This window comes from Bison bison, unplaced genomic scaffold, assembly GCF_000754665.1.
Source record: "Bison bison bison isolate TAMUID 2011002044 unplaced genomic scaffold, Bison_UMD1.0 scf7180017864530, whole genome shotgun sequence".
Taxonomy (NCBI): Eukaryota; Metazoa; Chordata; class Mammalia; order Artiodactyla; family Bovidae; genus Bison; species Bison bison.
In genome coordinates, this window is record NW_011495080.1 from 4,695,142 (window position 1) to 4,721,569 (window position 26,428).

The 26,428-nt window shown below is 40.0% G+C and overlaps 1 protein-coding gene across 1 annotated transcript in view; it reads left to right on the forward strand.

Moving 5' to 3' along the window:
• The window catches only part of CHCHD3 (coiled-coil-helix-coiled-coil-helix domain containing 3), a gene marked incomplete at its 5' end in the record, with an annotated part of 295,128 nt that overhangs the window by 177,290 nt on the left and 91,410 nt on the right, over positions 1-26,428 (forward strand). Inside the window, one exon of the mRNA XM_010831751.1 lies at positions 16,384-16,467. Coding sequence (XP_010830053.1) covers positions 16,384-16,467 — 84 coding nt within the window. The remainder of the gene's footprint in view (positions 1-16,383; positions 16,468-26,428) is intronic.

Genomic DNA, 26,428 nt, shown 5'->3' on the forward strand with positions numbered 1-26,428 from the left:
ACGTGTGCTTGGTTTAAGAGGCTTTGAGGGTGGGGGTCACTTTCCTCTGAGCCATGGCGTCTGATCACTTAGCTTCTCAGACTGAACTGTTGCTAGGAGCTTTCTAGCATCTGATCAAATGATGGATGAGTGAAAATCATACTCACAGGAGGATGATTGTTAAGCCAGAAAGATAATATATAATTAAAATGATAGCCATAACTGTAAAGCAGACAGGATATCGTGTCAAGTAGCTAATAATATTCTGACTTCCCAGCAAGCAAAACCAAATAAAAAATCACATGGCTCATGTTTATTTCTTGGGTCCAAACCTGCAGTGGGGTCTGCTTCATGAGCTTTAGTGGGAAGGGTCAGAAATTGTTTTCATGACACAACTCTTCCGGTTGTAAATTTCAGGGAAACTCCTGTCTGCAACTGTTTCCTTAACTATAAAAATAAATGAATAAGTAAGCAAATAAGCAAAGTGGGTGTAGTGACTCTTTGTAATGTGATTTCATTGTTGTGTCATGAGGCTTTCCTAGTGTGATTGTGTAGTTTTACTTCTTTAAAAGTGATATAGGATGTTAAAAATTGTAAGTTGACATTTTGGTTATGTCTGTTTTTCAGTTTCTTGTTAGCAAGTCTCTGATGAAACACGCTCACCAGTGCACCAAGGAATTCTGGAATTTTGATTCAGAGTTCTCTGTTTTATATGGTCCTTCTATACCAGTGTACTAGTACGGATGAGAACAAAGCTAAGTCTCAGCTAGCTTGGCTCAATTTATGAGTCAGAAGTCGGTTCGGCATGGCCCGTGTGATGGCCAGTACTGGCTGTTTCTTCATCCTTCTGCACCAGCTCCAGTAACTGAAGTGGCTTATTTACATTCTCTCCTGTCTCCTCTTTTGCCTTTCAGCTGGATGATTTATGCTTTGGGTTCATTCTCTTCTTTCCATTCCCCTCTAGGACTTCATTCCCTTTGCTTTGTTCAAGCTTGATTTTATCACTAGTTATTCCTGTGATCTCATCTCTTAACCTCTTTTCCTTGGTCAGTTGAACTGGAGACTTCATAGAGAGGCTGAAGATTTTATGCATGTACGTGTGTGTTTATTTATACTGAAGTCTGCAGATGATGATTGCAACCATGAAATTAAAAGATGCTTACTCCTTGGAAGGAAAGTTATGACCAACCTAGATAGCATATTCAAAAGCAGAGACATTACTTTGCCAACAAAGGTCCGTCTAGTCAAGGCTATGGTTTTTCCTGTGGTCATGAATGGATGTGAGAGTTGGACTGTGAAGAAGGCTGAGTGCTGAAGAATTGATGCTTTTGAACTGTGGTGTTGGAGAAGACTCTCGAGAGTCCCTTGGACTGCAAGGAGATCCAACCAGTCCATCCTAAAGGAGATCAGTCCTGGGTGTTCATTGGAAGGACTGATGCTAAAGCTGAAACTCCAATACTTTGGCCACCTCATGCGAAGAGTTGACTCACTGGAAAAGACCCTGATGCTGGGAGGGATTGGGGGCAGGAGGAGAAGGGGACGACAGAGGATGAGATGGCTGGATGGCATCACCGATTCGATGGACATGAGTTTGAGTGAACTCCGGGAATTGGTGATGGACAGGGAGGCCTGGTGTCCTGTGATTCATGGGGTCACAAAGAATCGGACACGACTGAGCAACTGAACTGAACTCAACTGATAGTTGATTTACAGTATCACGTAAGTGTCAGGTGTACAGCACAGTGATCCAATGGTATATACATTTTTTTTTTTTCAGATTCTTTTCCTTTACAAGTTATTGCACAATATTGACTATAGTTCCATGTGCTCTACAGTGGAGAAGGCAGTGGCACCCCACTCCAGTACTCTTGCCTGGAAAATCCCATGGACGGAGGAGCCTGGTAGGCTGCAGTCCATGGGGTCGCTAAGAGTTGGACACGACTGAGCGACTTCACTTTCACTTTTCACTTTCACGCATTGGAGAAGGAAATGGCAACCCACTCCAGTGTTCTTGCCTAGAGAAGCCCAGGGACAGGGGAGCCTGATGGGCTTCCATCTCTGGGGTTGCACAGAGTCGGACACGACTGAAGTGACTTGGCAGCAACGGCAGTTATACAGTAGCTCCTTGTTGATTATCTGTCTATACATAGTAGTGTATATGTTTTAATCTCAGCCTCCTAATTTATCCCTCCTCTCACCCTGCTTTCCTATTTGGTATTCATGACTTTGTTATATGTGTCTGTGAGTCTCTTTCTGTTTTGGCAATAAGTTAATCTATGTCTTCTTTTTTTTTTTCCCTCCGTTTAGAGTCCTTGTATAAGTGATATCATGCGGTATTTGTCTTTCTCTGACTGACTTCACGTAGTATGTTAATCTCTAGATCCATCCATGATGCTGCAAATAGCATGATTTCATTCTTTTTTGAAGGCTGAGAAATAGTCCACTCTGTGTATATACCACATCTTCTTTATCCATTCATCTGCCGACTTCATATAGAGGCTGAAGATTTTTTTGAATTCCCTCATTAGCTTTGGGGGAAAATGGGATGTCTTAGAGGGCCAGGTACTCCTTCATACTTTCATTACCAGTGGCCACTGCTGAGGCCATTTTAAAATATAATTTTTATCCTTTTAATACTTTTACAGTTTCATTGTTTCTTGGTGTACAGTAGAATTGCATCTTGTTTAAGAATTTAGTTTTAACACCAGCATGTGAATTTCATTTGCCAGTTATACCTTAATAAAGCTTAAAAAAAAAAAAAATCCACGTGTGAAGCCAAGATCCCCTTTGTTCAGATTGACTCTCGGGAGTCCGGCATTGCTGTCTTTCTTCTGTTACTGAGTTAGTAGGTTTCTTTGAGCACTAGATGAAGTGTTGGCTTTCAGTTAAGGATTTTGTGACTGCAAACTCTCTAGAACCGCTAGCATTTCATTCTCTGGGAAGAGTTGGGGCATGAGACAAGCCGAGCGTAGAGCTGGCCTGGGCTTCTGAAACGGGTGGGATCCTACACACGAGTTAAACTTTCCTCTTTCTGCTCTTTAGCCTGAGGAGTTGGAGTTGCATAAGCTAAGTGTGCATGTGATGCAGTTGCACTGTACCGTCCTCCTCAAAGCACGGTGAATGAGATGAGGATGCCCAGTTGCTTGAACTTTAGTCTTTTGTTGGTAGAAGAGGAGAGTGGGTGTGATTTGGTTAGCAACAATGTATTGAACTTATTTTAGAAAGTGGCCCATTGCACCCTGGATCTTACCTTTTTGAATCGGCCAGGTGGTGGTAGGTTCAAGAAGCAGCACAGCGAGTATTGCTGAGTGACAGAGAGCCAGTGAAGTCCCTGATGCTTCACCAGTAGCTGCAAACCCACCAGCGGTGCCAAGGCAAGCAGAGAGGGAGCTGCGCTGCTGCCGTGCAGGGTCTGCCCCTGGCATCCGGTGTCATGTCCACATGGTCATCTCCAAATGGTGTCGCCTGTGTGCTTGTAGCATCCTGGCCGCTCGGCAGTAGAACATCCGCATTTGTGGAATTTCCTCTGACCTCGCTCTAGAGTAGATTCAAAATGAATAATGGAAGAAATGTTGTGGTAAATGTAATGCATGAAATGCAAATGTTTAGCCCATCCCCTTAAATTTACAAGGAAACCCTCAAAGGTTAACCTGCCCATGATCATGAGAGAGCAGCCATTCTGGAATTGGAACTTGAATTGTCTGAAGACTGTTTTGTAGCTTTTCCTACCATACAGAATTTCTGGATCGAATTGTATCCCACAAGTCTGTTTGGATTTATTCTGCCTGGCCTACACAAGTGAAGCCTTTCTAAAGTGAATTGCAACAGATAGAACCTCATTTTTGCTTGCTGGTTTACTTTCTATTTGAACTGGAAGCCAAAGTTCAAGACCTGCTCAGAGTTCCTTGTTTGTCCTCCTTTATTTTTGGTTATATGGCAAATCAGGTGACGTGGCTGCCTGGGGGGTGTACCTGTCAGCTCTTTCTTTAAGGGAGAGCCTGCTGTCAGAGTTCAGTTAGCAGAAACCTGGGATCCACCACAGCACTGGGATCCACCTCAGTGTTGACTGACAGTACATGGCATGGATTCTGGAGCTGGGCCTTTCTGCTTGACACAGGATTCCTCATGGGCAGTCTCTGCTCTGGGGCTCCGCATTGGCTGGCCGAGGTTTTCTCAGAGCTGCGCTGTTGCTTCCTTCCTTGTCTCCCAACACAGGTGTCAAACCCACAGCATCATAGAAGACTCCCTGTCTTCTTCTGCCCCCCCACTTTATCCTTCCCCCTAATAAATTTCCTCTACTTCTGATTCTATCTCAGCATCTGCATCCCAGAGGAACTGAACTACGATAAGCTACATAGGTGGTTTTGAAGGCATTTTCAGGCTATTCTCCGTTAACCAGTAAAAAGTCTCTTTATATTGAGTAGTGCTGAAATGTGACTGCCAACATTTGACTGGCCATCTTTACGTTGTCTTCCCTTGAAGTCAAACCAACATGAAATAAGGTTAGATAGTGATGGTTTGTGCACTGCTGTCAAGAGGCAGGGGTCTGAGAACCAACTTTGTCCCTGACCTCAAAGAATTCCCTCTGACACCAGGGACTTTGGAGTCTCTTACTTCCTATAAAATGAGCTGGATGGTCTCTGAATGTTTTTTTTCAGCTCCAGATGCGAAGTAGATTGCAAGAGGAGAGATTGACTCTGGCCAATTGGTTTCAGTCGTGTGACCATTAAACCCAAATTTAAACTGAACAGATACAAGTTAATACAAAGAAAAGGAATTCAGAAGTTGTGCAGTAATTGTCTCCATGTTGTTCAATTTATTTGTTAGATCAGTGACACCAAATACCTTGGCACAGATAGTACAGCTTAACTAGCAGCTCTGTGTTAGAGTGCTTCTGAGATTTTAATCTCTATGGTGAAACAAGATTATTTGTTAAGTGCCTGGAAATGGAAGTATTATTCCCTACAATATGGAGTAAGAGTAGAGACAATTTAATATAATTGGGATTTAGGTTACAAATTCCAAATGCCTCCACTGTATCAGCTGTGGTCTAGAGAGAAACCACTCTGCCTTTACATGTAATGGTAATATTCAATGGCTTATAACACCAATCTCTTCTGCAGCTGAATTTGATAGTAAAAGCTCCTTCCTGCTCTCAGTCCTTATAGTCATATCGTAGTTTTATTAAATATGACCCTTTTAAACCACATTTTCCTCTTTGAAATATAATTCTTATCTTTAAAGTTTCTGAGCTTACTAACAATTCTCTGATGTAGAGTTCTTATATATTTTGTAGAACTTGGGTTTCTGGAACTTTGTTTTTATGCAGCTGCTGAATCTAATTACAGATGGTCTTGCATGTTTGCATTCACTTGGTCCACCACAGTCATATAGTCAAAGCCAGTGTCATTAGAGAAAATAAAAACTACACATCTGAGAACTCTGAAGCCCTCACAGTTCATTTCCCTTTTGCCGCCGCATTTATTTACTGTTTCTTATGTGTTGGGTATCTTGATGTGTGCTCTCTTTTTAAATGGCTGTTTCGAGAGGAGCACAGAATATACGAGACTGAGCTGATGAGGTGATATATTTCAGCGCCTTTCATGTTGAGACTTCATGTTGAAATGTCACGTTGCTTTGTGACGTGAAACTATTGTAAAATCGTAACATGCATGTTCTTAGGAATGGTGTATAAGATATTTAACAACAGGTCTGGCATTGTCACTGCCCAGGAAGAACAAGTGTTAAACCTCCAGCACCAGGGCTCGCCAATTCTGTCTGAACTGAACATTGGTCACATAGATTCAAAATCTTACGTTATATGCACATCGATTCTCTTGTTACAGGGAGCCATACAAAAGATAGGACCTGTTTTGTGCCTTTCCTACGTAATTCAGAAAGAATGCGTTCAAACTTCCAGTTTCTTCTCTAACTGGGACATGATTAACCATTTTATATACCTTCCTTTTCTACATTATACCCTTCAGGCAACCCTACAACCGAATTACACTGTGATCAGGTCTCTAACCCTGTTCTACCATACATGTAGGCATTTACTTGATAGAAATTTATTAGCAAGCAGGTACAAGATGCTTCATGTAACTCATCTATAGAACTCAACGGAGTCCCAGTTGTCTGTTCTTTTAGGTGCTCTTTGCAGGGATGGGTCACCTGAGTGACCCAACGACTACTTACCGTTGGCCTCAGACAACCAGCAGTCTTTTTAAACCAGTGGTTCTCAACTGGTGCCTGTTTGGCTTTCCTGGGGACATTGAGCTCTGTCTGGGAACGTTTCTGTCTTTTGCAGCTAAAGAGCCAGGGGGCGCTCCTGGTCGTAGAGGCCAGATATACTGCTAAACATTCTGCAGTGCACAGCACAGCTCTCTGCAGCAAGGGGTGATCTGGCCCCAAATGGTAGTGGTATCCAAGGTGAGACACTGCCCTAAACCAGTGGCTGGACACAGGATTGTTCAGAGATCACACCTGAGGCACTGTTCATAACGTTAGAACCACCGGCCTTGTTCTCATAACTCATGTTCTCATAACTTGTTCGCACAACAGATGTAGGAGTATCTTTATATATGTTCATAACCCTTACATCTTTTTGATAGTTTTCATTTTACCAATAGAACATCTGCTATTTATCATGCTAGTTAATGAGCCATTTTCTCTAATAAAATCTCATTTCCAACAGTCACTGTGCTAACTATAACCAGCAAGGCATCATGGTTGATCAAGATATGGATAGGTGAAGCCCTGGTTGCAGCCATATCTAACGTTTTAAGCTTCCAAATTGTGGAGTTCTTGATAAGAATACTACCTGCTGATCGCTTCTGGATTGTGCGTTGTTTACTGATACGCCAGCAGCTCCGAGTTCAGAGCTTCATCTAAGTAATGTGCACACATACCATCCCACTGAGGGCGCTCTCGTACTTTGAAGTAACGTCACACACTGCGACAGATTTGTTTCCCAGAAGCTGTGTCTGCTCACCTTCTACAAACTGTTCCCCTCAATGCACTTAATTTCATCTTGGCTACCATGTCCTGAGAGTTTCCCTTGTGGAAGATAGAGGAGTAAGTCTCTTTTCTTGTCTTAGAGAGTCTGAGGTTGACAATAGGAATAGTGGGTAAGTGAACATGTATAATACAAGACAAAGTCAAAAATATGTGCCCTGAGAGACACGTGGAAAATTTTATTAGGTGTAAAAGTGTGAGAGGCGGCAAGGGTATGACATGGCAAAAACCACATGAGGGAAGAACATTCAGAAGGTGTTTTGAAACTTGATAGGGGTCTGGACTGGGTCAGTGCATGGTCACCTGGTGATTTAGCTGAGCTCAAATGGATGTCCTGGTCTCCTGACCCCTCACCAAGTGGATTTCCAAGTATGTCATAGTGCTGGTAAGTTCTGACTTACGCTGGAAAGCTGAGGAAGTAAATCTGTGATTTAAAAATGTTTTTTTCCCCCTCTCTAAAACTATAGAAGAAAGCTTGTAAAATTGTTTGCGATTTCATCTAGCACTTGATGTCACTGCTTTTGTCGAGAAGCATGATCTGCACAAATGTTATGAGAGAACTACTGGAAAAATTTAAAGCACTACTAGGGTGCTTTCTGTTCTAAATGTATGCAGCTAACAACCTCCTCACTTCATTGTTAGTTTACTTTTTAATTTGAAAGACCATTTATCTTTGCCTTTGTTCTTTTCAAGAGAATAGGCAGATACGCTCCCAAAAGCAGGGGACACATTCAGTAGGCTGTTGATAGTAAGTTGACAATATGACATGTAGACCAGGGTCCTTTGGGGAAGACAAAACAAACAGAAACAAGTGGATTTAATAAAATCCTGGGAGATTGAGTGTGACTTCCAAACTTGGGATCAAGACGTCTGTTGGAAGAACGGCCTTTGTCTTTCATCCCTTGGTCTGTACTCAGCTTGCGTCAGCTCTTACTGTGTTAGGGAACAGAACATTTCAGGCTGGGCTTTGCTCATAGCTTGTGTTTAATGCCTCTGAGTAGTCCCTGAAAGGTGTACTCAAGTTGATACTAGGTTGGACATGGTTCACGTTCCTTTGCATGAGTTAGCATTTTGAAGGTCACCTTCTGCTGTGGTTTGGAAACCAGGGCTTTGAGTATAACTCTTTGTTTATTAATCCCACTTGATAAAAGTTCAGTGAACCCTATGTAATTTCTCATTTGTAACAAAAGTCTAGTATTCAGCTAATTGAATTCATGGCCACCTTAATTATTTTGTTACGGCTAATTGATATTCACAGTGATCATGTTCTACAGTTTCTAAATGTAATATTACTGTATAAGTTTATGGTTCAGCTGCTTCAGATATTTCCATTTTTTTGTCTCTTAGTGTCAGCATGTAGTTGTATTTTCCTGTGTATCATGCTTGATGTAGGTCTGACATGGAAGAAAGTTCCTTGCCCTGTTCTTACTTGCCTGTGTGAGTTGATAGATGTATAGATTGATTTTTGCCTACCACAGATTATGCTTATCATTGAGACAGATTAACTCTTTCCCAGTTCATTATATGTGTGTTTCAGATTTGTTCAGTTCAGTTCAGTCACTCAGTCGTGTCTGACTCTTTGCAACCCCATAGACTGCAGCACGCCAGCCTTCCCTGGCCATCACCAACTCCCGGAGTTTACTCAGACTCATGTCCATCGAGTCGGTGATGCCATCTAACCATCTCAACTTTTGTCGTCCCCTTCTCCTCCCGCCTTCAGTTTTTCCCAGCATCAGGGTCTTTTCCAGTGAGTCAGTTTTCTCATCAGGTGGCCAAAGTATTGGAGTTGCAGCTTCAGCTCAGTCCTTCCAATGAATAGTCAGGACTGATTTCCTTTAGGATGGACTGGTTGGATCTCCTAGTAGTCCAAGGGACTCTCAAGAGTCTTCTTCCAACACCACAGTTCAAAAGCATCAGATTTCTTACAAGATTTTCCTGTTTACATTGATTTAGAATTATTGCCTTTTCTCAGTTTTAGTAATTTCTGTTTTCATAACATCATCCCATGGAAAATTGAGCTGATACCTGCTTTGTTTTCTACCTTGAGGTATTGAAATTGAACCCTGGCCTTTAAAGAACTTTGTCATTTAAAATATATAAGCTTTCCCATAGCACCAGCTCTCCCCTTACATGCCTTGTACTTGATGTGTGAAGTAACAGTACTTCCTCTGAGCTCAGTGATTATGATGTCACTGCGTTTCCCGTGCTGTGTGCTCTGTTCCTCATCTCAGTCTTCCAGGAGCAGCCAGGCCTAAGAGGGCCGAGCTACCATGCCAAGAATCTGTCGGCATGAAGATTTCTCTAGGAACATACATGGAAAGGTACATGGGAAACCACGTTTATGTCACAGGCGGAATCCCAGTTTTTACTTCTCTTAACTTACTGTATGGTTTGTTGTTAACAGCTTCAGGTCTCTTCTGAAACGAGGAAAGACTTTAAGGAAATACGTACGTGTTGTATACTTCGTTTTGAATCTGGCTACCAGCACTGAGTGCAGACATCAAAATGTTTATGTGTTGGGTTTCTTAAAATTCGATTTCCTTGTTTTCTTTCTCTTGTATATGGCACACTCCAGTTTTCCATAATGATCCATTTAGGCACTTTCTGTCATGTTTTCAAGCCCAATCACATTATCCAAAATCTAACAGAATCTGAAGACTAATCAGTACACATTACTTCTTGAGAAGGAATAGCGAACCAGAGACGGTGGGTGCCGGGGTTCAGCCCCGGCTGATCCAGGGTATTCGAAGGGGAGATGGCTTCAGCGAGGATCAGGATACAATAGCTTCAATTAGACATTAATTAGAGATGTAAAGAGTAATAGAATGTGGATAGCTCAGTAGGAAAATTCAGTGGAGAAAAGAGGCTTTACGTGGGAGACCAATAAAACTTCAAGACAAGAAGCTTGCACCACTTACGTAGGCCGCAGACGTCCTTCCGTTCTCCCGAAGGCGAGGAGACACTGAGGCCTCCCTGGTCGGATCTTAGAAGCCCAGGCATAATTAGTAAGCATGGCGGGTTCCGCACTCCAGATGGAGATTCAGCCAGAGTTTGAGAGAGAGAGAGACATGGGGAGACCAGTATTTCGAGGAACTGATCCCAATTCTTTATTTTCCAGGGTCTGTTTTTATACACTGAGGTGTTATACAAAAGTCACGTGGGGTCAGCAGTCCTGACTTTTATCAAAGTCAGGTGCTTCATACAAATGTATACAGAGGTCTTAGGCGTGTTACATCATCTTCTGGCCAGGGGGCCTGCTGACAATTTATGACCCTCTCCTTGTGACAGCGGTCAGTCAACCAGGACACTTTTTTCTCCAAGGGTGATTATTCTTAAAACAGACGCCACCCAAATAAAGTTACATTCCTATAGGGTGAGGGTGTAGTGGGTTTTAGTTAAGAAAAGAATTTACTTAGCCTAAGGTCTAACGTGATTAATATCAAAGGTTAATACTTATTTCTTCTATGTATTCATTAATGTGTATAAAGGCAGGGGATGTGGAGACTCAGCAACAAACATTGGCTCAACAAATGAAAAACCCTTCACCAATACAATTTCTAATCAGCCCACTATACTTATACTAATGGTTTTCTAACTTCTCTAAAGAACCTGTTTTTAGAAGGTTTAAAGCATCTCGTGCCTCTCACTGTTGGGAGGCTGTGAGCAATCACATGTGGCTGGACAAGCCTGTCAGGCAGGCTAGAGAACCTTCAGAGGAGTTTGTAAGTTTGGAACGCTCCTGTCACGCCCAGGAGTTTTTATTAACTGGAGCTCTAAGTTAACTCCTTCTCCGAAAGAGGTGGTGGGGGACAGCCCCCCGTAAAGTCAGAGGTGTAGGTGAGAGCACAAAGTAGTAAAGTAGGCAGGCTCTGGTTATGGGGGTAGATGCTCGAGAATTTCCAGGGGGACTCCTGAGGCTCGATCCCGCCTTTGCGTATGTCGAGCCTCCTTCCTCATGACCTTTGCCATGGGCGGAGTGCCTCACGCCGGCCCCCAACAGGTGGGGGGAAGCTTTTTATATCCATTTCCCCCCCTAAGAAACGATTCTCCTGTAACAGTGAATAACGTTGTAATCCTCTTCGTTGTCATTTGTTCGTTTACCGTGATTCCATATCAGTCAGACAGGTCTACGTGGAGGTTTCATTCCCTGCAGTTGGTTTACCGCTTTTTCTTAAGTCGCGTGTGACTCTTCATCCTCGGCAGCTATTAGTTTAGCCAGTGTATCCCAGGCTTATTTAAGTTTCCAGGTTCATACTGTGTGACTTTCTCTCCCAGCCTTGCATTAACTGTTTCAAAGCAATGTGCCACTGAGGTGGTGTAGCCGTGCTTCTGGCTCTGTTCTTCTCCCCAGCAGATCTCAGGCTATTGATTCTGTTGACAGTCTAAGGGGAAGACCTGTGATGTCAGCCTGTGGTTGGGTGTTTTCAGGCCTTTGGAGGTGGTTCGTCTTTAGTGTGCATATCTCACCTTTTGACGTGTTTCTTTAACAAAATTCCAAGGATTGCATCTTACAATGTGGGAGTTTCTGCATATCTTTTATTTAGGTGGTCATCAACCTTTCAAAATTAAATTTGGTGGTCAGTGTAGTCTCTTTTAGGCTGAAGCTATATACTTGTGATACTGAATTCTAATATTTTCTAAATAGCCATAATAGAATATCTATTACTTTTTTTTTTCTTAAAAAAGAAATCTCAGTGTGCAGCACTATGTGAACAAAAGCAATATTATTTAGTGTAAATGGTTTAAGAACCGTGATTGGTAATGTCATGCATTGAATGGGGAGATAATCAAGTCCTTATACGTTAAGCATTTACTAGGTAAAGTAATTTTCCATGCTATAAATAACTGTTCAAGTTGTTAAATTTTTATGTTTGTTAGTATAGCTACTTAATCACTCACTCTTTTGTCTTTTGTACCATGTTATATTTCCATCTGATAATCACAGATAAATGTATGTCATTATAATGTTTAAAGTTTTTTTAATTAAAGAAATATAACTTTGTTACAGAGATTTTGGAAAATAGAGAATAGTCTAAGTAAGAAAACTATACCGCTGTGCATATCATATCCGCTGTTAACATCTCAGCAGTATTATCCTTTTTCTGTGTCTACATAATCAGGTACTCAGTTTTTCCTGTCCTTCCCTTCTGCCCCCAAACCCCGTTTCTTAACCAAAATTAGGAATTTAGTGTACATGGTAATTTGTGACCATCCCCCTCCCCTTAATATTTTGAGTTAAAGAAATCACTTATTCTATTAAAGCAGTATTTTTTTAATGGCTCTCAATGTTTGATCATTATGGCCAGACTCAAGTCTTTATAATAAAGAGACAGTATGGTTGTTGGACCATATCTTATTTACACAAACCTCTGTTGTTCCCAGTCTTTTTTTTTTTTAATAATATAAATTTATTTATTTTAATTTGAGGCTAATTACTTTACAATATTGTATTGGTTTTGCCACACATCAACATGAATCCGCCACGGGTGTACACGTGTTCCCCATCCTGCACCTCCCTCCCACCTCCCTCCCCATACCATCCCTCTGGGTCATCCCAGTGCACCAGCCCTGAGCATCCTCTATCATGCATCGAACCTGGACTGGGGATTTGTTCCCAGTTTTTTTGTTGCTTTAAATAACGTTGGCAGCGTTTTTTTAGATATAAATTTTTGTGTGCTTTTCTTAGTATTTCTTAGAATTAAATGCCTAGAAGTGAAATTAGTTAACTGATAAGCAAATTAACATTAGTAAAGATATACATATATATTTATAAAATTATTTTCATAAATTTTAATATGCTTTATTTGGATCAACTTAAAAATTTTATATTGTTAAATTCACTCTTTTGTGATACACTGTTGTTTGAGTTTTGACAAATGCATGCACTTGTCTAACTACCATAATCAAGAAGGAGAATTGTTTCCTCACCTCAGAAAATTCTCTCCTTTGTCTTTTGACTGCAAAATGTGTTTATTTTTAATATGGAAAACGTAAGGGAAAAAAATAGTTAGAAACCCTCCATAAGCTTACCACCCTGCCATAACCTCTATTGACATTTTGTTGAATATCCTTCTGGTCTTTTATTTCTTCTTCCCTACAAAAAAAGAGATCATACTCCCCTTTCTGTTTATAGTCTTCTTCTTTTTTTACTTAGTATATTTTGAGTATATTTTAATTTAACTGCTAGATCGGTTTTTGTTTCTGTTTCTTTGCAATTCTAATTAATCTTATCGTGAATATCTTTGCATATTGCCATAATTACTTAAGTCCTAAAAGTAGAGTGTTTAGATCTCAGTGCATATGTACAGTTTTCAAACTTATTTACATTTTGTCAAACTGATTTTTAAAATGCTTATGCCAATTTATATTCTGACGAACAGTGTCTTGAAGAGCATGTTTTTCATGTATCTTGGGCAGTATTATTTTTATTTTATATTTTTAAATCTGATAGATGAATTATGGAATTTTGTTATTTTAATTTTCATTTTTGATTTCTTGTGGGTTTTTAAAAATGTGTTATGTACATTTTTGTGCAGATTGCTAGTCTGTGTCACTTGGATGTTTTTCTCTTGACTCTTTTTGGGGATGGAGAGCTTATTTTTTAAGTGCTCTTTATGTGAGCAATACTAATTTCACTGTTAGGAGTAAGTATTTCTTTTCATGTGCTTGTTCATTTTGTTTAATGTTTTTTATCTTATGGAGGTTCTCATAAATCCATCTTTCTGCATTTCCTTTATATTTGCAGGGATATGTGTTCAATTTAGACAGATAAAGGAATCTGGATCATGTAGTCTTGCATATTTTCTTCACACATAATTTTTTTTCTCTTTTTTTTGTTTTTTTTTAATTTAATTTAATTTTTTAACTTTACAATATTATATTGGTTTTGCCATATATCAAAATGAATCCGCCACAGATATACATGAACCCTGTATGCCTGTTCCCATCCTGAACCCTCCTCCTCCTGTTCCCCATCCTGAACCCTCCTCCCTCCCCATACCATCCCTCTGGGTCTTCCCAGTGCACCAGCCCCAAGCATCCAGTATCGTTTACACATAATTTTGTCAAAAATTCTTTCTCCATTGCTACTACTCCATTGTTACTCTATTACTTACTCCATTACTACTCCATTATTACTCCTACTCTTATACTCCTGTTAGACTAGTGAGGTTTTTACTGTTATGTCAAGGAGCCGTAGATTATGTGCTCGCATATGTGTGTATTTTTTATTTAATTCATTATTTGGTTTTTAAATTACACTTATACTTTGAAGCAGCATGAACTTTTCATTGAAATCTTCTATTCAAACAGTATTTAATAGTGCAATAATATTCAGATATGTGCCAAGTTAAGCAAGTCCTCTTATTTTTTCCCCCATTGTCACCTTTGGCTTGCACTTTAGGTAAATACTATCCATCTGATTTCTTGGTTGACATTAGGGGAAAAAGTGTTTCTCCTGGTAAATAACTATTTCTCTGTTTTTTACATGCCACAGGATATTGAAGTCAAAGTAAGTAGCAAAACCGTTACCTACAACAAATGTGCACATGAGCTGACCTAAGTGTGTAGTGACAGTCTCCCTTACACAGGTTGATCCAGGCGACCCTTGATCGCATTGCATGGCAAAAGAGTGGGAATGCCAAAATATGTATTTTGCTTATTTCTTAAAATTTCTAGCTGGGCTTGTGTTCAACATTCATTGACCAAAAAGTATGTTAAAAACTTTTCTAACATGGGTGATGTAGGGAGGTTTGTTCTCAGAAATAAAGGTCATTTAAATATAATAAAAATAGAAACAGCAGTTTAAGAAATGCATTTTTCATTGTCCCTCCCCCAGTTTTATTGAGATATGATTGACATACAGCACTGTGTAAGTGTGAGGTGTGCAGCATAACAATGATTTGACCTACATACCTCCTGCAGTGATGACCACAATAGGTTTAGTAAATACCCATCATCTCATATAGATACAACATTAAAGAAGTAGAAAAATATGTTTTCCCTTGTGATGGGAACTCAGAGGATTTACTCTCTTATGATCTTTATAAGGTAGAACAGTATTAATGATCTTACCATGTTGGACATTACATTCCTAATGTTAATTTATCTTATAACTGGAAATTTTTGTCTTTTGACCACCCTCATGTATTTACCCGTCTCTCTTCCCCTCACTGCCGATAGCTACAAATAAGATCTCTCTTTGTCTGAGTGTTTTCCTTTGTTTGTTTTTGAAGTATAACTGACCTGCAGTGCTGTGTTAGTTCTTGGTGTACACCATTGTGATTTGATATTTCTGTATATTGGTAAATGGTCATCATAATACGTCTGGTTGCCGTCTGTCACCATGCAGAGATGTGACATAGTTATAGACTTATAGACTACATCCCCCAACTGCAGTACTTTTCACATTTGTGAATCATTCATTTTGTAACTGAAAGTTTGTATCTTTTAATCACTCTCACTTATTTTTCTCTTCCCCCAGGTACCTCCTCTCTGACAACCCCCCGTTTCTTCTCTGTATCTATGCCTCTGTTTCTGTTTGGCTATATTTGTTCATTTGTTTTGATTTTTAGATTTCACATATAGTGAAATCATACAGTCTTTGCCTTTCTCTTGTCTGCCTTATTTTACTTACCATAATACCCTCTCAGTCCATCCGCTTTGTCCCAAATGGCAAGATTTCAAAGAAATGCATTTTTAATTTAGCTTCAAAAACATCCATAAGAAAGCATTATTTTTTTCAAGGATAAAGATTTTATTGCTTGATTTTTGATTTCATAAAAAAGATAAATTAGTTAAGAGTTATAAAATTACTTTTATTATTTTACTTTTAATTACTTAAAATTATTCAAATATAGAATTAGAATGGTTTTTGCCCTTTTTGCCAAAGACAACTATGCCATTAAAAAGGAAGTAGACTGATACATTTATTTATATGCTGGTTTCACTGGGTATTTTAAGGGTTCTCGTATGTAAGGTTTATGTACAAAATGTTATATAGGCGTTTTTTATTGCTCAAGAAAGGTTAATAACTGTGTCTTTGCCTGGGATAAAAATCAAAGTTTTATTAAGCAAAATATTAATCCTTGAAATTACTCTTCGAAAGAGAAGTTAAATAAAACTGTCTGTGCTGTATTCTGACATTATCAGAAACATTTGGACAAAGTAGGACACAGCTGTTACAGTTTAAAAAATTACAATATAGGCCCATTCTTTACATTTAAATACAGCAATCATCATCTTATAAATGTTTTTTCTATGGCAGAGACCTACTAGCCTGCAAAAAATCTTCATCTTTGTATACGTATTTCTAATGCAATTTATACTTAACTTTTGCTTTGCTGTTACTGCTCTTTCTTAATTTAGTATATTTTTCATTTATTTTTTTAGGCTAAGCAGCTGGAAGAGAAAGATCGGGTGATAAAGAAGCAGGATGCATTCTACAAAGAGCAGCTGGCTAGACTGGAGGAGAGGGTATGGCTGTTTCTTGTCAGTGATTCTCTTCTCTTAACCACATCTGCAGTGTTCCCAGGGGTGTATTTAAAAATCAATACATTAGAACTGTAACCACTTTTCCTAGTTAAAAAGTGGCCAGGAAGTAAAGAAGCCAACCAGGCTGGTCATTATCAAAGATAATGTCGTTTCTACTTTGGTAGTTTTGCATGTTGTTGTGTTCCTGGCTCGTTGATAACATTTTACTACTCAGGAACTCCCCCGAGATATTTTCCCCTAAACGTTTAGAAGCTGCACTGTCTCTAGGTCAAGCAGTAGAGTGCTATTCCGGGCTCTCCCAAACATTGACTAAGCTTGAGCACGTTCTTAGAAGCGGAAATGTTTTGAAGGATAAACTGTCTTTGTGAAAGCTCAGTTTCACTGCACTTGTGGCCAAGAAATGAATGTCTTTTTCAAAACTGGTGGACAGGAGCTGAATAATAGGACTCAGGAGAAGAGTTAGGATGGAGAGAGGAGGAAGTACCTCTGGTCTCCATTTCTATAGAATTTGACAAAGACTAGAGGAAATTGAGACTGAAACAGGAGGAGGCAGTGGGCTTAAGATTGGAAATGTGGGGACCCAATCAGTGCCCCTGTTCAATGAAATATTTTATTGTCTAGGATAATTTCATACCTAGACCATGAGGTTGCAAAGCTAGTTTTCTCTTTGCTTTGATTGAGACCTCCAAATTTGATTTGGAATAGCATGTTTAGTAAAAAAGTAGAAACTAAGAAATAGACTATCAAACTCTATTTAGTACAAATATTTGTATGTTGTCTTCACCTCTCTCTGTGTCATTGAACTTAGTACTTCTTGAATGTAGGGATCATTTTCTCATATGTGTATGTCAGTCTTGTATATGTCAGGCCCTGATAGTGCCAGAGAGAAGCTAATGAAGAAAGTGAACTGAACTGCTGCCCTTGTGGAGCTTAAATTCATTAAAACCCTGTCGGCATGTTGAATGGCAGATTATAATATATGCAAACAGTGGAGTGGAAAGAGGAGTCCCAGGGCCTAGGAATGCAGGTGTGGCGCTGGGTGGAAGGACCTTTCTAAGAGGTATCTGGGGGGGAAGCAGGCCAGGACCAAGCCCTGAAGCAGGGTTGTGCTTGACATGTTTGGAAAGGTTAGATGGCTTGTGAGTTGCTGTCTTCAGTAAGAACTGAAGCAAGAGGGACTTATTAGGTTGATGCAAAAGTAACTGCAGTTTTGGACTGTGAAATTTTAAATCATAACTAGGCTCAAATATATCTTTATTAATCAAAATAGGAACCATTGCAATAAACACATTTTTGCCAACGAGAAATGACCCTTGAGCTATGGTTTGCAGAGGACTGATTTAGTGCATGGGTTCTGACATCTGGAGGCTTAGATTCAAGTCCCTGAACTGGCATTTACCTGCTGCCTATCTTGGAGTGGTGGTGGTGCTTTAGTCACTGAGTCATGTCCGACTCTTTGTGACCCCATGAACTATAGCCTGTCAGGCTCCTCTGTCCATGGGATTCTCCAGGCAAGAATACTGGAGTGGGTTGCCATTTCCTTCTCCAGGGCATCTTCCCAACCCAGGAATGGAATCCAGGTCTCCTGCATTGCAGGCAGATTTTTTACCAACTGAGCTATGAGGGAAGCCCTATCTTGGAGTGTTATATGTAAACTTTAGCTTTCCTCAGCTATAAACTGAGGATTTTGTAGTACCTACCTTGCTAATTTGTAAAATGAGATAATTCTCATAAATTAACTGTAAGACTGTCCAGCCGTTCAGTCAGTGGTAGCTCTTCTTTTACTTCTATCCCAAACACTGTTTCTGATGTAATGAGTAAATATTATCTGAATCAAATGAACGAGTGAAAGTTTTTCAGGTGATTAACCAGGAACCTGCCCCCCCCCCACCCCGATCCAGTGATAAGTTTTCTGTGCCTTCAAGTATTACCGTGCTAGGTATGTTTTGAAGTTCTCATTGATCACTGTTACATATTGCCCATTTCTCATAAATCACCAGTTTCCTAGAGATATTCAGTGATTGGTTTGAGGCACTGAGAGGATGGATTTACTCTTGGCCAATTAAAGATGGTGCTAGTGGTAAAGAACCCTGCTGTCAGTGCAGGAGACATAAGAGAAATGGGTTTGATCCCTGGGTTGGAAAGATCCCCTGGAGAAGGACAAGGCAATCCACTCCAGTATTCTTGTGTGGAGAATCCCATGGATCAGAGGAGACTGGTAGTCTACAGTCCATGAGGTTGCAAAGAGTCAGACCACAACTTAGCAACTAAGTTTCCACCGCATGCAATACCTCTCACATTCTTAAAAAGTTTACTTCGCATCCATGTCGGCTTTGATAAAGCTGGCAACATTTGCAATGAAGCAAGTATTTGAAAAACTTTAAAATGGCTTTGACTTTCTTTGTCAGTGAAGAGTTGATACCTTTGCCTATTGGTTCTAAGAAGGGTGAAATTGGTGTACAGTTAAATTACACTTATTACTTCTCTGGAGTTGAAGAAAGGCAGAAATTATCTCAGATGTCTGGGGAACCAGCTGATACGAAAGCTCCATTCACACAAGGGAATGTCTAATTGATAAGGAGTGTATTAAAGTAGAATCTAGAGACATCCCAAGCTGTATTACAGAACTGCTTGTGTTTCAAATGCTCAGTAGACTTGGGTTCGTATTCTCAAATGACCATAAATTTCTCACTTTAAAGTAAAAGAAGCACAATGAAATATTAAAATAACTCTTAGAGATATCATGCCATAGTTGCATCATGAAATTTGCATCAAGTCAATGAAAATGGATGGCTGAAGTAATAAGATTATGAGTCATCAAAAAGTGATAATGTACAGATGGTTAACAAACACATGAAAAGATGCTCAACATCACTCATTATTAAAGAAATGAAAATCAAAACTACAATGAGGTATCACCTCACACCAATCAGAATGGCCGTCATCAAAAAGTCTACAAACAGTGAATGCTGGAAAGGGTGTGGAGAAAAGGGAACGCTCTTGCACTGTTGGTAGGAATGTAAATTGATACAGCACTGTGGAAGGTGGTATGGAGATTCCTTAAAAAAATTAGGATTAAAACCACCATATAACCCAGCAATCCCACTCATAGGCATATACTCTGAGGAAACCAGATTGAAAGAGACACATGTATCCTATTGTTCATTGCAGCACTATTTACATAGCTAGAACATGGAAGCAACCTAGATGTCTGTTGACAGATGAATGGATAAAGAAGTTGTGGTACATATACACAATGGACTATCACTCAGCCATAAAAAGGAACACATTTGAGTCAGTTCTGATGAGGTGGATGAACCTAGAACCTTTTATACAGAGTGAAGTGAGTCAGAAAGAGAAAGATAAGTACCATATTCTAACACATGTATACAGAATCTAGAAAAATGGTACTGAAGAATTTATTTACAGGGCAGCAATGGGGAAACAGACACAGAGAATGGACTTATGGACATGGGAGAGGGGAGGAGAGGGTGAGATGTATGGAGAGAGTAACATGGAAACTTACATTACCATATGTGAAATTTACTGTATGTCTCAGGAAACTCAAATGGGCTCTTTATCAACCTAGAGGGGTGGGATGGGGAGGGAGATGGGGGGGAGGTTCAAAAGGGAGGGGATGTATGTATATCTATGGCTGATTCATGTTGAGATTTGACAGAAAACAGCAAAATTCTATAAAGCAATTGTCCGTCAATAAAAAATAAATACATTTTTAAAAAGTGATAATGTATACAATTACTGTGGCTGCTAATGTAGCTGACAGGCAGATAGTATGGTGGTCTTAGAAGTTATCCTGGGAATGACTGTATAAGATACCATGTCCCCTCTTCATTAATAAGACCACCTAGTATTCCATTGATGGTTTCAGCAGTTCATCTAGTTAAAACAGAGAAAGATAAGTACTTGTATCCACTTTTAAACTTACATTTTTAAACAAGAATCTGGACTTCATAGTCGGTTAAATGATTCTGCAACTTATGTAATACCACAACCATTTTTCCTTACATTAGCCACTGCTGGATTCTGCATTTTGCATCTTTTAACACAAAGTGTGCAGAATTTCTAACAGAAATGGTTAGACATTGTACTTTTTTCACTGTAATCACAAGAAAATCCTCCTTACAATCTTCTGCATTAAGTTTAGAAAGTGCTTCATCTTTGCACACCTAAATGTCTCTCAAATATTCCAAGGTGAAATCCAACTGGAAAAAATTCAGCTTAGCTACTTTTAGGAATGGCAGTAATAAATAAAAATAAGATATTATAGAAATGGACAGAAGACACCAGGAGGTTGAATACCACGAAAGTAATTTTATGATTTTCAGTATCTTGCACACAGTGGAAAATATTCTTTTTATAAAAAATATTTATTTCTTTGGCTGCACCTAGCCTTAGCTGTGGCATCCTGGATCTTTGATCTTCATTGCAGCATGTGGGATCCACTGCCCCGACCAGGCATTGAACCCCGGGCCTCCAGCATTGCGAGTGCAGAGCCCTAGCCATTGGACCACCAGGGAAATCCCGAAAATACATATTCTTTAAGGGGCAACAGCTTATATTTTGGAGAAGGCAGTGGCACCCCACTCCAGTACTCTTGCCTGGAAAATCCCACGGACGGAGGAACCTGGTAGGCTGCAGTCCATGGGGTCGCTAGGAGTTGGACACGACTGAGCGACTTCACTTTCACTTTTCACTTTCATGCGTTGGAGAAGGAAATGGCAACCCACTCCAGTGTTCTTGCCTGGAGAATCCCAGGGACGGGGGAGCCTGGTGGGCTGCCGTCTGTGGGGTCGCACAGAGTTGGACACTGCTGAAGCGACTTAGCAGCAGCAGCAGCAGCAGCTTATATTTGTTAAGCTCTTTCTTACCTCATGTAGGTATGCCCTAACTGAAAAAAAGCTTGAGTATCAATTCCCATGGGTTGAGGTAAGAAGCTTGAGAGAATTAATTCCTGATCAGTGATTGATGAAAGGAATCACAGAGCAGCTTTCGAGGAAAATGTTCTTAAATGTTTTTAAGACACCTTTGCCAGTCCCTATGGGGCTTCTCTGGTGGCTCACAAGGTAAAGAATCTACCTGCAAAGCAGGAGACCCGGGTTTGATCAGTGAGTTGGGAAGATCCCCTAGAGAAGGGAATGGCAACCCACTCCATCTTCTTGCCTGGAGAACCGCATGGACAGCAGAGGCTGGCGGGCTACAGTCCATGGGGTTGCAAAGAGTCGGACACGACTGAGTCACTTTCACTCGTCAGTCCCTCAGGTAATTCTCTACAATGCTTTATGTCTCTCTTAATGTGCCATGTTTATGCTGACTATGATTAGTTACCTGTGTTTATCTGGTGAGCACCTTAAGGATAAAATCATTTTCTCATTTCTGTATTTTACACAACTCAAATGCAGTGGTTGAATCCTGCAGTTCCTAAGTTTATGCCATAAGGTTAGATCCAAGCCATTCATGTACAGTTTGTAAGTATTGCAAAATATTTAGTTTCATTTTCATTAGTTAAATTAATAATCTAAATCTATCCTATGAAAATATCAAGTTTAACTTTGAATATCTGGATATGTAGAGCATCTTCATCATCCTCATAGCTAACAGTAACATCTTTTGAGTATTTATGTTGTGCTGGGCACTTTGCATGGATTATATCATTTTATTCTCATAAACAACCCTAAGAGGCTATCAACCCTGTTGTTTAGGTGAAGATCCTACAGGTTCAAGTAATTTGCCCGAGAATATACAGACAAAGGGCTTTCCAGGTGGCTCAGTGAGAAAAAATCCATCTGCAGAGAAGGAGCCTCAGGAGACACGGCTTCAGCCCATGGGTTGGGAAGATTCCCTGGAGAACAAAATGGCTACCCACTCCAGTATTCTTGCCTGGAGCATCCCCTGGACAGAGGAGCCTGATGGGCTGCTCAGTCCATGCGGTCAAAAAGAGTCAGATAGGACTGAAGCGACAGAGCACATAAGCACGCATACAGTCAAAATGTGACCTGAATTTGAACCAGGTCCAACATCCGAGCTGTTAGCCATTGTCCAATACCATTTTTAATGCTTGTCAGTTCTGCACTTTAGAGTTAAATCCTGCTGATTGCTTTATTAGTTCTATGGGTAGTAACTTAACTCCTTCTGGCTTCTAATACAGTGTTTTAGGTCCTGATGTTAAAACTTGATCAGTGTTAACATATAACCTGGAAGTGTTCAGCATTCAAAATGCTTAATTCCCGCCCCCCCCCCACCCCAGGATTTGGCACTTCCTGGGAAAATTTGACCAGAAGGGCAGCAGCAAGGTCATATTACTTAGTAACTGTGGCATGACACCCCCAAGAATTACTTTAATGTCTGGTTGTGCTGCCTGTACTTTGAAGGAAGAAATTCAGTTATTCAAGCAGTTTAGAAATGTCTTTGGGGCATCCCATTCATTCATAGGTTCACAATGTCGCTACGGGATAATCATCTCATTCCATCTCTAGGATGAAAACAAATTTTCTGTTTTATCAGCTGTTTGATGGTTATTTGATGAAAATCTGAATTTGCCTGCTCCTGAAACATCCGTTGCCTGGGTATTCTTCAGAAGAATGTGTATTTTCCCATAGTCTGTTAGCCCTCTGGAAACGAATGGAGAGGCAGGACTAAGTCCATGGTATAAAAGGACAGAGTCCAGTTTCTTCCAGGATCTTCTGGGATGAAGGACCCCTCCCTCCCTCTCCCAGGATATCTAGAGATGTGCGTTCTTTGATGATGAGTGTGTCTTGCATGTCTAACTTCTCAATTATAAACTTGAATTGAGTTGCTCTATGAAATCCACTTTGCTCTTGGCGTTCCTAAGAATGGTGGGGTTTGGCACAGCATGAAGAGAGCTATAAAGCCCTAGTGGCTCAAGTAGCTGAGGGAGATCAGAGAGCTTAGTTGGAGACCATTACAGTGCTCAGATCAGCGGGGTATTGCTGTTTGTATTGTTTCCAGTTTGCAGGTTCCTCTGGATTTCGGCAACTATTTGCATACACACTGCCGTCAGCCCCATACAATTAAGAAGGAGAGGGAATTGTACAAGCTGAGTGGAAGAGAGTGATGCAAAGAGAATGGTGAAAGATAAATTGTCATTAAGAAGAAAAGTACTTTACTAGTTCATCACCTGTGGAGAGAGTTGCTAATTAAATTCTAAGGTCATGCTTACATCAAATGAGCAAGTTTTCAAAGCCTTTTACTTACAGTGGGTGGCGTATCTTCTATTGCATCACAGTGTTGGACTCATCTGTATGATTAATTGGCTGTTTTGATTGCTTGACTTCTTCTTTGTCAGTTGGTACCTTCATTTCTGTGTTCCTCTCCACAAAGCTTGAGGGGGAAAATGCCACAAATGATGATAAAGAGAAATGACAACAGAACAGATTATTGCCGGCCCCGTGTGCTCCTTATGGAAAGAAATTATTGGTGCTTTTGTACTATCAGATGAAATCTATCATTGTAAAAATATTTCATTGAGTGGAACTAGGTCAGCCATTTCAAGGGATTAATACTGGATGGAATTTCAGTCAGACCACTGGCATCTGTGATCCTAAAACATGAAGATTCTTTTTTGAGGGGAGTGTAGAGCAATAACTACTTAGACTCAATTTAAGGGATAAAAAAAGCCCTTTGATACTCTTCCTCTTAGGTACTTCTAAACATTTGTCCATGATCCAAGGTCATATGGGTAGCTCATATACACTGAATTGTGTGTGTGTTTTGGCCAGGCGCTGAGATATAGCAAGTTTAACTCAATAGTTAAAAGCATTACTTGGTGGGAGATATTCCTTGGGAGTTTATGCTAGTTTGCACTTGTCAGTCTAGAAAGAGAGATTATTCCATTGACACTGGGAACTTTTGTACTGGCCTCCTCATTCATCTTAAAACCAGGGCAGTTTCTCTAGTTACCAAGAGTTGCAAGAAACAGATAAAGCTCTCTTGTCCAAGAGTTTGTATGTTGAAGGCATAGAAACCAGTGTCACTTTTAATTGTATTGCTGTTACAAATGACAGAGATTTCAGTGAAGTGGTTTTTAGCATATACCTTTTGTTAATCAATGAGTGTTTTTTTTTTTTTTTAAATAACAAGTATTGATAGTTCAAATAAATGTACTTAGATGTTAGCGGTTAGGTAGAGAAATTAATAAGGCTCAGTATCACTATGTCTCTTGTTAATATAATTGAAATAGTTATTTATAACTTAGGCTCAGAGACTGACCCTTCTGCACTTTACTGGGCTCCCTAAAGGAAGTTTATTATCGCAGACTTTCCGAAAGTAGCAAGGGGGGTGGACTCCCCCCACCCCAGTTTTGCTCTACGGAACAAGGGGCAAGGAAATCGGTACAGTGGGGGTCTTATCCTTAATTCGTCATTCAACAAGTCCTCCAAACGCACTGACTTTTCTGTTAACCTCTCTGAGTTTTCTAATGGGAAATGTGCCATGGGTAACCTTGAAATGCTTTTTTAATCTGGCTTTAGGGATATGAGAGTTACATTTTTTTTTCTGGGATGAGCTGTTAAAAGTGCATCCTGTTAAAATGATCCCTTTAACTGGAGCCAGTTTTTCTGTGCCTAACTTTAGAGGAAAGATTTGCAAATGATGGGATCAGCACTTAATTTGGGGCTCTATTTACCATGTAGGCTGTCAAGAAGTATTAACCTTAAGGTAAGATGAGAATGTGGAATACAAAGCTATGAGCTGATGGCACAAAGTGCACCAGGTATTAAATAGCATTATCCATCCTGCTTGCTACAGTAAATAGGATTTCACTATTATGATGTGTCAGGGCTTTCAGGGAAATCACATTTACAAGACACTAAACTGCCATCCTCTCTGCTGAGCAGCCTTATTCTGGGATCTTGCTTTCATATTAATCCTGTTGGTTAGGAAATACTTGTAGCAATTGTGCATGGAAATTATAATTTAATGATCTCTTCCTTTTCTCTATTCAGAGCTTAGAATGGACCATTGTGCTTTGTAGCGATAGCCCCAGGGCTCTGAGAAAGAGATAATGTGCAGTTCCAGCTTTAAAGCCCAGTATTGCCTTTCTGCGAGCTCTTGTAATGATCATAAGTGCTAAGATGCCAGCAATATGGGCTGCATGCTTTCTCAGCTCTTCACATCTCCTTTACCCTATGAGAGGTGGCACAGTAAACTGGATTCTGTTTACCACGACAGTTTTTCAGTGCCACCTGAATGGGTAAAGACCAGGTAGAGAAATGAAGTGTGATGAAATCTAGGGAAAATTAATTCTGCTTTTACAGATTCTGTTTGTTCTGTCTGGGGAGGCTCAGTAGGCTGTTTGCTTTGAAAAACAATTAATACCCCCTTTCCTGTGCTGGGATCTTTTCTTGCTATTGATAAGAATGTTGCAGCCAGGAAGGCATTCTGTGTTTCCTGTATATTTCCTGTGTATGTGATTGAAAATGAGCTAAATCTCTTGAATTTTCTTTGCATCCAATTTCATCATTAGTGATTGTTTTGCTTCTTGATACCGTGTTTATTTATAAATTTCAAATGCACTCGATTTAGGCAAACCAGCCACTGCTCATTTCCCTATTTTCCTGACTGAAAAATTAAACTGCATGAATATTAATTCTTTTAAGGGAAATTGCAGGGCTGGTATTGGAAAATGCTCTTGAATCTCAGTTTTATGTCCAGACCGTGAGCCAGCTGTGCCTCTGTAAGGGATTACATCTCAACACATTAGCTTCCTTAAGAAAGATGTATTTGGTCATAAAACATTTGCAGATAATATTATCTCAGAACAAAATCAAATAAAAAGTGCCCATATCTGAATTTGGCATGTAAAGCAGATTGGCATGGTAAGGACAACATGAAATTAAGGGAATTTAAATCTAACCTGACCATGGAGACTATCTAAGATAGGAGTTTAACCTTGGTGGTGTTTATC